Here is a 12,709-nt window from a genome sequence, read left to right on the forward strand (position 1 = left end):
TAGGATCAAGCCCCACATCAGGCTCCCTGCTCAGCAGGAAGCTTGCTTCTCCCTCTCCCACTCCCCCTGCTTGTGTTCCCTCTCTCACTGTGTCTCTCTCTGTCAAATAAATGAAATCTTAAAAAAAAAAAAAATCACAAATGAAAGAGGAGAAATCACAACCAACACCAAAGAGATACAAACAATTATATGAGCAACTATAAGCCAACAAATTAGGCAATCTGGAAGAAATGGATGCATTCCTAGAGACGTATAAATTACCTAAGCTGAAACAGGAAGAAATAGAAAACCTGAATACACCCATAACCAGCAAGGAAATTGGAACAGTAATCAAAAATCTCCCAACAAACAAGAGTCCAGGGCTGGATGGCTTCCCAGGGGAATTCTACCAAACATTTAAAGTAGAATGAATACCTATTCTTCTGAAGCTGTCAAAAAGTAGAAATGGAAGGAAAATTTCCAAACTCTATCTATGAGGACAGCCTTACCTTGATCCCAAAATCAGACAAAGACCCCACCAAAAAGAAGAATTAGAGACTAATATTCCTGATGAACAGGGATGCAAAAATTCTCACCAAGATACTAGCCAATAGGATCCAACAGTACATTAAAAGGATTATTCACCATGACCAAGAGGGATTTATTCCTGGGCTGCAAGGGTGCTTTGGCATCTGCAAATCAACCAATATGATACACTACATTAATAAAAGAAAGGACAAGAACCATATGATCCTCTCAATAAACGCATAAAAAGCACTTGACAAAGTACAGCATCCCTTCTTGATTAAAATTCTTCATGGTGTAGGGATAGAGGAAACATTCCTCAGTATCATAAAAGCCATATACAAAAAGCCCACAGCAAATATTCTCAATGGGGATAAACTGAGAGCTTTTCCCCAAAAGTCAGGAACACTGCAGAGATATCTGCTATCACCACTATTATTCAACATAGTACTAGAAGTCCTAGCCACAGAAATCAGACAACAAAAAGAAATAAAAGGTATCTTAATCAGCAAAGAAGAAGTCAAACTCTCACTCTTCACAGATGACATGATACTCTATGTGGAAAACCCAAAAGACTCCACTCCAAATTGCTAGAACCCCTACAGGAATTCAGCAAAGTGGCAGGATATAAAATCAATGCACAGAAATCAGTTGCATTTCTATTTACTCACGATGAGACAGAAGAAAGAGAAATTAAGGAGTCGATCCCATTTACAATTACACCCAAAACCATAAGATACCTAGGAATAAATCTAACCAAAGAGGCAAAGGATCTGTACTCAGAAAACTATAGAATACTCATGAAAGAAATTAAGGAAGACACAAAGAAATGGAAAAACGTTCCACGCTCATGGATTGGAAGAACAAATATTGTTAAAATGTCTATGCTACCTAGAGCAATCTACACATTCAATGCAATCCCTATCAAAATACCATCAACTTTTTTCACAGAAATGGAACACAAATAATCCTAAAATTTGTATGGAACCAGAAAAGACCCCAAGTAGCCAGAGGAATATTGAAAAAGAAAACCAAAGCTGATAGTATCACAATTCCGGACTCCAAGCTCTTTTACAAAGCTGTAATCATCAAGACAGTATGGTACTGGCACAAAAACAGACACATAGATCAATGGAACAGGATAGAGAACCCAAAAATGGACCCTCAACACTATGGTCAACTAATCTTCAACATTTACACAGCAAAGGAAACAGTCGACAAAACCAAAAGACAACTGACAGAATGGGAGAAGATATTTGCAAATGTTTTATCAGATAAAGGGCTAGTATCCAAAATCTATAAAGAACTTATCAAACTCAACACCCAAAGAACAAATAATCCAATCAAGAAATGGGCAGAAGACATGAACAGACATTTCTGCAAAGAAGACATCCAAGTGGCCAACAGACACATGAAAAAGTGCTCAACATCGCTTGGCATCAGGGAAATCCAAATCAAAACCTCAATGAGATACCATCTCACACCAGTCAGAATGGCTAAAATTAACAAGCCAGGATGACAGATGTTGGTGAGGATGCAGAAAAAGGAGATCCCTCTTACACTGTTGGTGGGAATGCAAGCTGGTGCAGCCACTCTGGAAGACAGTATGGAGGTTCCCCAAAAAGTTGAAAATAGAGCTACCCTATGACCCAGCAATTGCACTACTGGATATTTAACCCAAAGATACAAATGTACTGGTCCGAAGGTCCAATATTTATAGCAGCAATTTCCACAATAGCCAAACTATGGAAAGAGCCAGATGTCCATCAACAGGTGAATGGATAAATATATGTGGTGTGGTATATATACACAATGAATATTATGCAACCATCAAAAAAATGAAATCTTGCCATTTGCAATGACATGGATGGAACTAGAGGGTATTATGCTAAGCAAAATAAGTCAATCAGAGAAAGACAATTATCATATGATCCCACTCATGTGTGGAATTTAAGAAACAAAACAGAGGCTCATAGGGGAAGAGAGGAAAAAATAAAACAAGACAAAATCAGAGAGGTAGACAAACCATAAAAGACTCTTAATCATAGGAAACAAACTGAGGGTTGCTGGAGGGGAGGGAGGTGGGGGGAGGGGGAACTGGGTGATGGCCATTAAGGAGTGCACATGATATTAATTAATATCATAATATCACAAATATCAATTAATTAATTGAATTTAAAATTTAAAAAGGGGGGAAATTTTGAATTACAAAAAAAAAAGAAAAAAGTTCACTAAGATCACAGATGCTATTTTTTCCTCTTTTTTTTAGAGAGAGAGAGAGAGAGTGCATGCACCAGCAAGGGCAGGAGGGTAAGGGCAGAGGGAGAGGGAGAGAGACTCTTAAGCAGGCTTCATTCCCAGCATGTGAAGCCCCATGCGGGGCTCAATCTCACCACCCTGAGATCATGACCTGAGCTAAAATCAAGACTTGGAAAGCTTAACGTACTGAGTCATGCAGGCGACCCTCTTCCTCTCTTTAAAAAAAAATTTTTTTTAACCTGATTTGATTGTATTCTTGATCTGTATCCGGGGCTCTACACAAGATAGGTGTAGCATATGCTAAACACTTGGCATTCAATGAGTAGACACTTGGAAACTTTACTACATATTTGCATTAATATATTTTTTTCAAGAATCGTTAAGTAATATTTTTTCACCCATCCCACATCTAAAGTAAGTAATCCCTCTTTAATAAAAACATATTGCTCTAAACATAGCGACACCTACAACAGGTTCTGTATACTGCACTATCATCAAAATAGGAGCACAGAGTCAATCTATAGGCTCTGTCCATGGCTTATGGAAAGATCTGACTCTGAGTTCAGCAATGACACATCCTATACCTGAAAAATAGGAGTTCCAAGTCAGCTCACAGCCCTGATATTAAAATAGAAATCCAAAACTTCTATTAAAAGTTGTTGCCCGTTATTCACTTGCCAACTGACACACTTATTTTTTTTTAAATCATCTTGCTTTTCCTTGTGGTTTCCGATAAAACTCATTTTATTTAAACAATTATATGTCATTGTCCAAAATGATCTATTCATCATAAACTCTGAGCAGCTAATATATGTCAGCCACAACTCTGAGTATCGTCATGGATTAAAGAAATCCAGGAGCACCTGGATGGCTCAGTCAGTTAAGCGTCTGCCTTCAGCTCAGCTCATGATCTCAGGGTCCTGGGATCAAGCCCCACATCAGGCTCCCTGGTCAGCAGGGAGTCTGCTTCTCCCTCTCCCTCTGTCTGACACTCCCCCTCCCGTGCTTGTTCTCTCTCTCTCTCTGTCAAATAAATAAATAAAATCTTTCAAAATAAATAAATAAAAGATAAATCCAGCCCAAAGAGGAGTTTACATTTTATTCACCTCTCTCTATATAAAACATCAAGGAAGTCCAAGAACTTAGTCCACTACAACTCTTACTAAAATTTCCTGTCATCTCTTAACTCTATAGTACTTCAAAATGCCCATGTCCCCCATCTCTCTGTTTACCCCTGGAGACCTCCACCCTGTCCTGCCATCTGGGTTCTCCACCAGCACCTGTGTCTCCACCAGTGAGCTCCCCAAAGCTCTCACCTTCCTTCATAGTAACCCCTGAGCAGTGTGGTTCTTTGTTTAATTGCATTCCTCACAGAAACTGTTCAGAATATTTTTCTCTTTCATCAGATGACAAATGCTGTGGGGGGAAGCTGTGAATCTACATATATTACTGTTTTTCACATCACAGTTATAAGCATTCAAAACTTGTCTCCTTGATAAATAATAAGAAGCTCTTAGCATGATCTAATTCTCCAGAGCTATACTTGTTTGCCAAAGAAAGATGTAGATGTATGTGTGCACGTGCATGTGCATACCAATGAGTCTGTGTGTCTTGTACGGTGTGTGTGTGTGTGTGTGTCAGTGAGTCTGTGTGTCCTCGTAGGGTGTGTGTGTGTGTGTGTCTATGTAGAGTATGTATCCCAGAGATCCACAAATTGCGCACAACTGAGAAAGCATGGAGAGGAAGAGAGTGCCGTTAAAGGGAGAACTTAACAATGAGTGAGACTGTGAAAGTGAGTCCCTGTACCTTCTCGTTCCAGATCCCAAGCCATTTTCAGCTATCACCTTTCCACTGCAACACACTTAGCCATGACCATTTTAGGAAACACAGTGACATCATTTTCAAATTCATATCCTAAATCTTGACATCATGCTTCATTGTCCTGAGGCATAATAGGAGGTAGTCTTCCTAATCTTTCCCTACTGTCCCTGAATCTACACTCAGCTTGGATCTTTCTGAAGTTCCCATAACTCTTTTTCTCCCCTATCTGAACAGTAGCCAACACAGATATGCATCATACATGTGAACAGAATTACATAGATTTTTGTGAGTATATTTATACATATGGTATCAAACCATACACCATATTCTGCAACTTGCTATTTTCATGTCTTACAGGTCTTTCTATATCAGAATATATTGGCCTACCTCATTATTCCTTAGAATTGAATAGAAAAACACACATGTACCATGTCAGTTTCACCAACTTTTATTGACAAGCATTCATGTTGTGATCTTCTTCCTATCAGAAACAATACTGTAGTATCATCTTTGTTCAGACTCCTGGTTCCTAGGTGTGAGTATTTATAGTTAGTGTTTCTCAAATCTGGTTTCACATTAAAAACATGTGGAGAGCTTTCAAAAATACCGCTGCGCATGCTCCCCAGCCTCTCCCTCCACTAGACCAGTTAAATCAGAATCTGGGAGTGGAGCCCAGGCATGGGTATTTAATAAAATCTCCCCAGGTAATTTTAATATGCAACCAAGGTGGAGAATCATTAATAATTACGAAGAATTGGAATTGCTGACTTGAAGGGTATATACATTTTACTTTTTTTTTTTTTTACATTATACAGTTTGAACTCATTTTGTAAACGGTTAAATAATACACAGTTGCAAATTATATGGTATCATTACTTCTGCTCTAAGTAAAATTCTCAGGAAATCTGGAAGTAGAAAGTAAGTACCTTTCTTTATAGGGTCTCTTTCTAAGCTGAAATGGCATCTCCTCCCAAATGCCTATGTAAAGTGAGTGTCCACCCTACCTCACCTCATTACTTTCACAGTACTGGGCTTGTTTTCTTTGTATTACAGGCATAGCTCTGAGATGTTGCTGGTTTGGTTCCAGACCACCAAAATAAAGCAAACATCACTACAAAGTGAGTCAAATGAATTTTTTCTGTCTCCTGGTGCATATGAAAGTTATGTTTACACTATACTGTAGTCTATTAAGTTGCAATGGCTTAATGTCTAAAAAAAATGTACATACCTTAATTGGGAAATACTTGATTGCTAAAAAACTTCTATCATCGAGGCTTTTAGCAAGCTGTAATCACTGAACACAGATCACCATAATAAATATAATAATAATGAAAAGCTAAAAATATTGTGAGAATTATGAAAACATGACACGAAGTAAGTAAATACTATTGGGAAAAATGGCGCCAGGAGACTTGCTCGACACAGGAATTTATCAAAAACACACACATACACACACACAATATCTGTGAATCACAATAAAGCAAAGCACAGTAAAATGAGTTATGTCTGTCCTTTGACAATGTGCAATCATTTCATGTAGTTGATCATTGTCTTTTATAGCCCCTAATCTCCAACAGAAGTCCAAGAGAACAGGACCCAATCTGTCTTATTCACCCAGTAATCCTAATGCCTATTATAACAGGACCTAGAATATAATAGATGGTCAATATGTGTGGAATACATCAGTCCCTGTGGTTAAAAGTCTAGTCAGTGGTTAAGCATGTTAGGCTGTGGAAAGGACCAGTAAAATCAAGGAGAAATACTGGTTGTTCTCATTCCCCAGACCTAGCCTTTCCAAGTAGAAAATAAGTATTTCTTTATTTGTAATTTAATTTAATTTTAATTCCAGTATAGTTAACATAAAACAAGTATTTTACCTTAGCCAAAAGAACCTACAAACCCACACTATCATACAAGAAACAGATTAGTGTGTGGCAAACCTTGACCATGCGGTTTTAAAAAAACACAAAGAAATTAGAAGGTAGAATATGATGAGCCACCTTCAGTAATAAATTTTTCCCTTCTCTGCCATCCCCCTGCATTTTGGTAAACATCTAAAAAGACTTATACAGCAAATGGTACAGTTAAGCACGAGGAACTCTTGGAAGATCTGGGCGCGGAGGTTATCAGCTGTCACTGAGAACATGATTCCTCAGCTGTTCCCTTTCTTTCCCCTTATAAGTAAGTCTTGTCACATAGTCCTATAAAAAGGAGGGGGTCAAGACAGCAATTTCCTTTTGATTCTGATTATCATATTAAATTACTCAGGATCATAATTGCAGAAAGCCTCTAAATTCTTCTTTCTCCACCTATAATTTCTGTGTATAACAAATAATGCCTAGCCAAGCGCCATATACATTATGTCCAATAGGACGAACCATTTTTTAAAAGGCCTCAGTGTTGTAAATTGTGAACATGTTTAGACTTTCCTTCTATATTATACCTGACTAAAACACAAGGAATATTGACTAAGTGGGAATGAGACCTTACATCTCATATTTGAAGTTTCAGGGTGACTTGCTTTTACATTTTTCAGACTTTTTTCTCATTAATTTTTTTAATTTTAGGATAGTTCTAGATTTATGGAAAAGTTGAGGGAAGTTCTCATGCACTCCACACCCAGTTTTTCCACTGTTAGCAAGTGTATGGTACACTTGTCACAAGAAACCAATATTGATACACTATTAGTAGCAAAAAGAAAAGTCCAGGCTTTATTCATATTTCTACCTAATGTTCTATTCTAATTTTTAGATTTGAGACAAGCAATATACCTAGGTAAAATATGTTCAGATTCTCCTGGCTGTCCTGTATGTGAGAAATGAGTACCAGCAGCTAATGTAAATAATGACTGAGTCCTTGGTGTGGGGCAGCAAAGGAGAGAGCAAATAAAAACATTTCTGGGAATGCCTGGGTGGCTCAGTTGGTTAAGGATCCGCCTTCGGCTCAGGTCATGATCCCAGGGTCCTGGGATCAAGCCCTGCATCAGGCTCCCTGCTCAGTGGGGAGTCTGCTTCTCCCTCCGCTGCTTCCCCTGCTTGTGCTCTCCCCCTCTTCCACTCTCTCTCAAGTAAATTAAAAAAAAAAAAAAATCTTAAAAAAAGGAAAAAAAAAAAAACCCACTTCTCCTGAACCTATGTGGATAATATAATCCAGTAGATCAGGCCACCCCAGGCGATAAGGAAATTGCTACAAGGGGTCAGATGTGACTTAAGTAAATTATTGCTAATATGGGAGTCTAAATGTCTCTTAGTTGTAATATATGAAGAGGAATAGTGACCTTCCCCAAATTGGGGAATGCTTTTATATCAGACCAAAAGAAAATGGAAAATGGATAACAAATCTGTGTTTGTCTTTATTTTTTTTTAATTTTTCTTTTTTTTTTTTAAAGATTTTATTTATTTATTTGAGAGGGAGAGAATGAGAGACAGAGAGCATGAGAGGGAGGAGGGTCAGAGGGAGAAGCAGACTCCCTGCCGAGCAGGGAGCCCGATGCGGGACTCGATCCCGGGACTCCAGGATCATGACCTGAGCCGAAGGCAGTCGCTTAACCAACTGAGCCACCCAGGCGCCCCTGTGTTTGTCTTTAAACACAATATTTAACAACTAGAATATAAATGTGTGTATTTACACATACACATTTATATATGTATGTGTGTATATATATGTGTATGTGTGTGCATATATATATTATATATATATGTATATATACACACACCATATGCTCTTATATATCCAACTATCTAATGTATAAATATGCTCTTTTAAAATCCCAAACTAGCTACTGAGTTTTTTGGGATGTTTTGTTTTGGTTTATTTTGTACTTTGGGTTTTTTCTTATAATGAATAACTACTCATTAATTAAATAACCTCACAAGTTAAAAAGAACAGAAGTGAAGATGGTACATTGCTTAATCTTATGCTTCTTTTTTTTTTTTTTTTTTTTTTAAAGATTTTATTTATTTATTTGAGAGAGAGAATGAGAGACAGAGAGCACGAGAGGGAAGAGGGTCAGAGGGAGAAGCAGACTCCCTGCCGAGCAGAGAGCCCGATGCGGGACTCGATCCCGGGACTCCAGGATCATGACCTGAGCCGAAGGCAGTCGCTTAACCAACTGAGCCACCCAGGCGCCCAATCTTATGCTTCTTAATATGAGAATCTAGCTTTGCAAAGTGAGGAACCCAAAGACAGAAAAGGAAAAATTTTCAAGTTACCCATCAAAACTCACACCATATTGATAATTAAAGTCCTTTTCTCTCTTTATTTCTCTGCCCACTTAGATAAAAAGTGTATCTTACCTCCCTGGTATGGATAAAAAAAAATTCCAAGAGATAAGTAATTAGGCTTTATGCCATTTAGGAAGTAAAATGAATAAGTATCTACTTTGACAGTTATTTTACTATTAGAAAAGCTGTTTTGCAAGAAGGTAAATCTTGCTGTCATTCCATTTAATTTTTTTCATTATAGAAAGAAAATTAAGTTATAGGAAGTAGTTTTGAATTATTTTTCTTTAGCATACTGTTCATTACAATTAAAAAGAGAGAGAGGGAGGGTTGGAGAGAGAGGCAGAGTTTGTGCTCCCTAGAAGGGAAAGCACTTTAATATTTGATGGGCTTTCCTTATACGTCTGTTTTTTATTTTTAAACACCACCACCTCTTTGCTGACCAACAACTTCTTGCAAATTATGGCAAGGGTGGGGGAGGAGCATGAGCAAAGGAGTTGAGTGAAAGTTGGTGATACTGCCTGCCAAAATTCCAAGTTGAAATCAAATCCTTCGGTAAAGTTTCTTAGGCATGAAAAAAATAAAAAGATTTACAACTTCAGCAGAACTGTAATTCTACCAAGAAAAAGTATCAGTCAATCTACTTGACTATCACCAAAGGATCTGAAGCTGGCTTTGTGATACTTCTTTCTCCTTTCTATATGGAGGTGGGGGGGGGGTAAAAAAGGCAAGAGGAGTTAAAAAAAAAAAAAAAAATTGATGAAGCCCTGACCCTTAAGATTCCATTTATAGTCCGAGCCTGAATGCCATCCCCCTTGACTAGCAAACTGTCCAATCCAGCCGCATGTGTCAAGATTCTATTAGGCACTAAGTGAAATATATATGCATGCCCTTATACCATTTAACACTCTGGGTCCACCTTCAAAACACTGGGCTGTGGATCAACTGAAGCACCACTCCTCTTCCAAGAATCATTTTGACAGGTTCTTTTGCAGGTGCTCTTTTTCTTTCTTTCTTTCTTTTTTTTTTTTTTTTAACCCATCGTTTTTAACAAAATGGCACCCAAGAAGGACGTGAAGAAACCTGCTGCTGCTGCCGCCGCCCCAGCCCCAGCCCCGGCACCTGCACCTGCACCTGCCCCAGCCAAACCCAAAGAAGAAAAAATTGACCTCTCTGCCATTAAGGTAACTAAAGCGGTGAGCTGTTTGGTCACTGAAACATCTTTCAACAGTAGGAAACTCTACGAACTTGCAAAGGGGTATATTTTTCATTGAGAGAGACAGCGTTACTACATGGACTGGTAGATTGGGGGAGAAAAGAATCCTGATTAAAAAATAAATAAACTCAAAAAAAATTAAATAAATAAATAAATAAATAAATAAATAAACTCTAGCATATAATTTCATTCCTATGAATATGATATTGTCTGTGGAACCTGTATTTGCTCTCATTTTTTGTTCTCTGGTTTTCTTTTTTCCCCTAAATGGTCAGAGTGCAATTTAGGGACAAAGTGTGTAGGTGCAAAGGTGTTTTACCAATACTTAAACCAGTGTTTTATCTTGTTTCGTTTTGTTTCATCTTGTTTTGTTTGAAACAAAATCTCTGTGGAAACTGGATCCCTTACCTTAATGCTACATCGAAAGGAAATTTTCTGCCCCTACTTGTTTCCAAAAGTTTAAAAACAGCTGATGACCCAGTTGTCCTGGCTGTATTTATTTGACAGCGGCTTTATTTCATCTGAAAAAGAGAAGATTTTTGCAATTCAAGTTAATTCCCCCTTCAGCTTTGTTTAATAAATTTTGATACAACACTAAATTAGATCTCAGTGCAGACAATTATGCACTCAAGTGTTTCAGTGACTCTGTCATCTTGTTTATTTATATACAGTATTTAATTCAGAATGTGTGAGCTGCTTCTAAATGAAACTAACCCCCCAAATATGATAAAACTTGGTTATATGGCTTTTAGCTTATGTCTTTGAGCTCTTGTATATTGATCTTTAACTAAGGAGAATGTGATTGATTTTTGTGTCAACACTTTGCTGTGATCAAAGTTCTCAACTGCCAAAAGGTTACCTGCTTATGGGAAAATGATGCAGTGGGTGTACCTGTTACCTCTCAGTGATGTGATCCCTCAAACATGCACCTTCTCCTCCTTCACTGGGGCTGGACTGGTCTGAATGACAGTTTGAAAATCTTTATCTAATGAACTCTGCTTTATATGGAGAACTAACAGGCGAAAGGGCCTACTAGGTGATCTTCTCTCTTAAGCCAAAAGTTCTGTACATAATAAATCTAAATTTTGCTAACTTAATACTATTTAATTCCAAAGACAAAGCTGACCTATAAATAAACGTTTCACTGAGTAATTTAGTATAATCATGGATTTTAAAAAATACTTCTGACATAAATACTGCATTGGATCACCCTTAGATATATGTGGTGACATTAAATGAATACATCCATAATTTTTGTAGCATTCTGGTTAAACACTAAATTTTATGTTCCAAAGTAGGAGTGGATTATGAAATATTTTATCTTGAGTGTGTAGGTACCTAAAGTCATATTTGAAAAAAGCTGGTCAGAGAATCTAATATTGGTTAGGAAGTATTCTTAATGAATATCCACTTAGGAGGAGAAATGCATGTCAGATCTTCTAATGAATGGTATTCTACCTAAAAGACTGCATATAATTCACTAAGAGGAAACCAAATTTTTCAACTCCAGCAATTCTAGCTAATGTATCTTTATAGATGCACACTGACTACATTATACAATGAATGTGATTACGGCCATGACAATAATTCCAATCATGTGTATTATTTGACTCTCCACTCTATCCTAAGAGTGGAGGTGTGAATCAGTGTCAAAGCTATTCCTCTGTATTTATTGTGATTTATAAGACAATATTACCTCTTTGCATCTAAGATTACAAGTATCTGGGGGAGAAAATGTGCCTTCTTAAGAAGAAAAGGAAATATCTCACTAATGAATATAGGCATTAATTTTCTTCCCTGAAGAAATACAAAATGACTGACTGAATGAATGAATGAATGAATAAGTAAATTTACTTATTCATTTATTTACTTTGGCAGTAAGAAAACTCCAAGAAAAGACAAAATATCACTTAAAATTAAACTGATTAGTTGTTCACAGCAGAGAAGTGATGCTCTTTTAAATCCTGAAAAACTGGTTTATCCTTTTATCTATATGTTGAATTAATGCCAATATGGCTAAGGTAGCTAGCACAACTACGCAAAAGAAGAAAATACTCTTAGAACGTCTCTGCAGTGATGAGGTATGCTCCATCTTCACTAGTTCATTACAAAACGAGAGATGGGATGGATCCTGATAAGGATGCAAACCTAAAAGGAGCAATTAAATGAATCTAGAAGAAACAGGAGGAATTTAACCTTTATGTTTCATTCAGAGAGCCTACTCCTAATAGAGAGAAAATGAAAAGAACAAGATTGAAACTAACATATTTTTGTAAAGGAATTTAAATGCCTTCAATGATTTGCATTCATCAATATGAAATCAGTGCACACTTATAGGTATTATAGCCAAAGAATGTGGTATAACTTGAGAACTATATAAAATTTAATTTCATCCCAGTAGGTAACAAGGGTAATTAAAATGTACATTAAAACATTTCATATTATGATGCTTTTAATCACTTAATGATGTTTCTAGATATATTACCTCATATAAGTTACAAACTTTTTTCAAGCAGAGAAAATGAACTCTAAAGAAAGTAATAGAGCTGTTATATGTGTTCATTAACTTTCTGAAAACTCGATAAGGAACAAAACTTAATTGGATTTTAAACTTTCTTTCATAAATCATATAAGATTAGAAATCCGGCTGTCCTCATCAAAAGGAATGAGATCCTGCCATTTGCAACGA

The 12,709-nt window shown here is 37.0% G+C and overlaps 1 protein-coding gene and 1 long non-coding RNA gene across 4 annotated transcripts in view; one reads left to right on the plus strand and one right to left on the minus strand.

The window, feature by feature from the left end:
• Positions 1-12,709, minus strand: part of LOC145720473 (uncharacterized) — a 122,829-nt gene that overhangs the window by 31,905 nt on the left and 78,215 nt on the right. For both annotated transcript variants that reach the window (XR_014143401.1, XR_014143402.1), the window contains one exon: positions 10,429-10,541. This is a non-coding gene — a long non-coding RNA (uncharacterized LOC145720473). The remainder of the gene's footprint in view (positions 1-10,428; positions 10,542-12,709) is intronic.
• MYL1 (myosin light chain 1) overlaps positions 9,693-12,709 on the plus strand; it is a 25,029-nt gene continuing 22,012 nt past the window's right edge. For both annotated transcript variants that reach the window (XM_081813719.1, XM_081813718.1), the window contains exon 1: positions 9,693-9,988. In XM_081813719.1, the coding sequence (XP_081669845.1) occupies positions 9,860-9,988 (129 nt within the window). In that variant the 5' untranslated portion in view covers positions 9,693-9,859. The remainder of the gene's footprint in view (positions 9,989-12,709) is intronic.

Source organism: Leptonychotes weddellii, chromosome 3, assembly GCF_054177405.1.
Source record: "Leptonychotes weddellii isolate Sample4059 chromosome 3, ASM5417740v2, whole genome shotgun sequence".
In the NCBI taxonomy this organism is placed as follows: domain Eukaryota; kingdom Metazoa; phylum Chordata; class Mammalia; order Carnivora; family Phocidae; genus Leptonychotes; species Leptonychotes weddellii.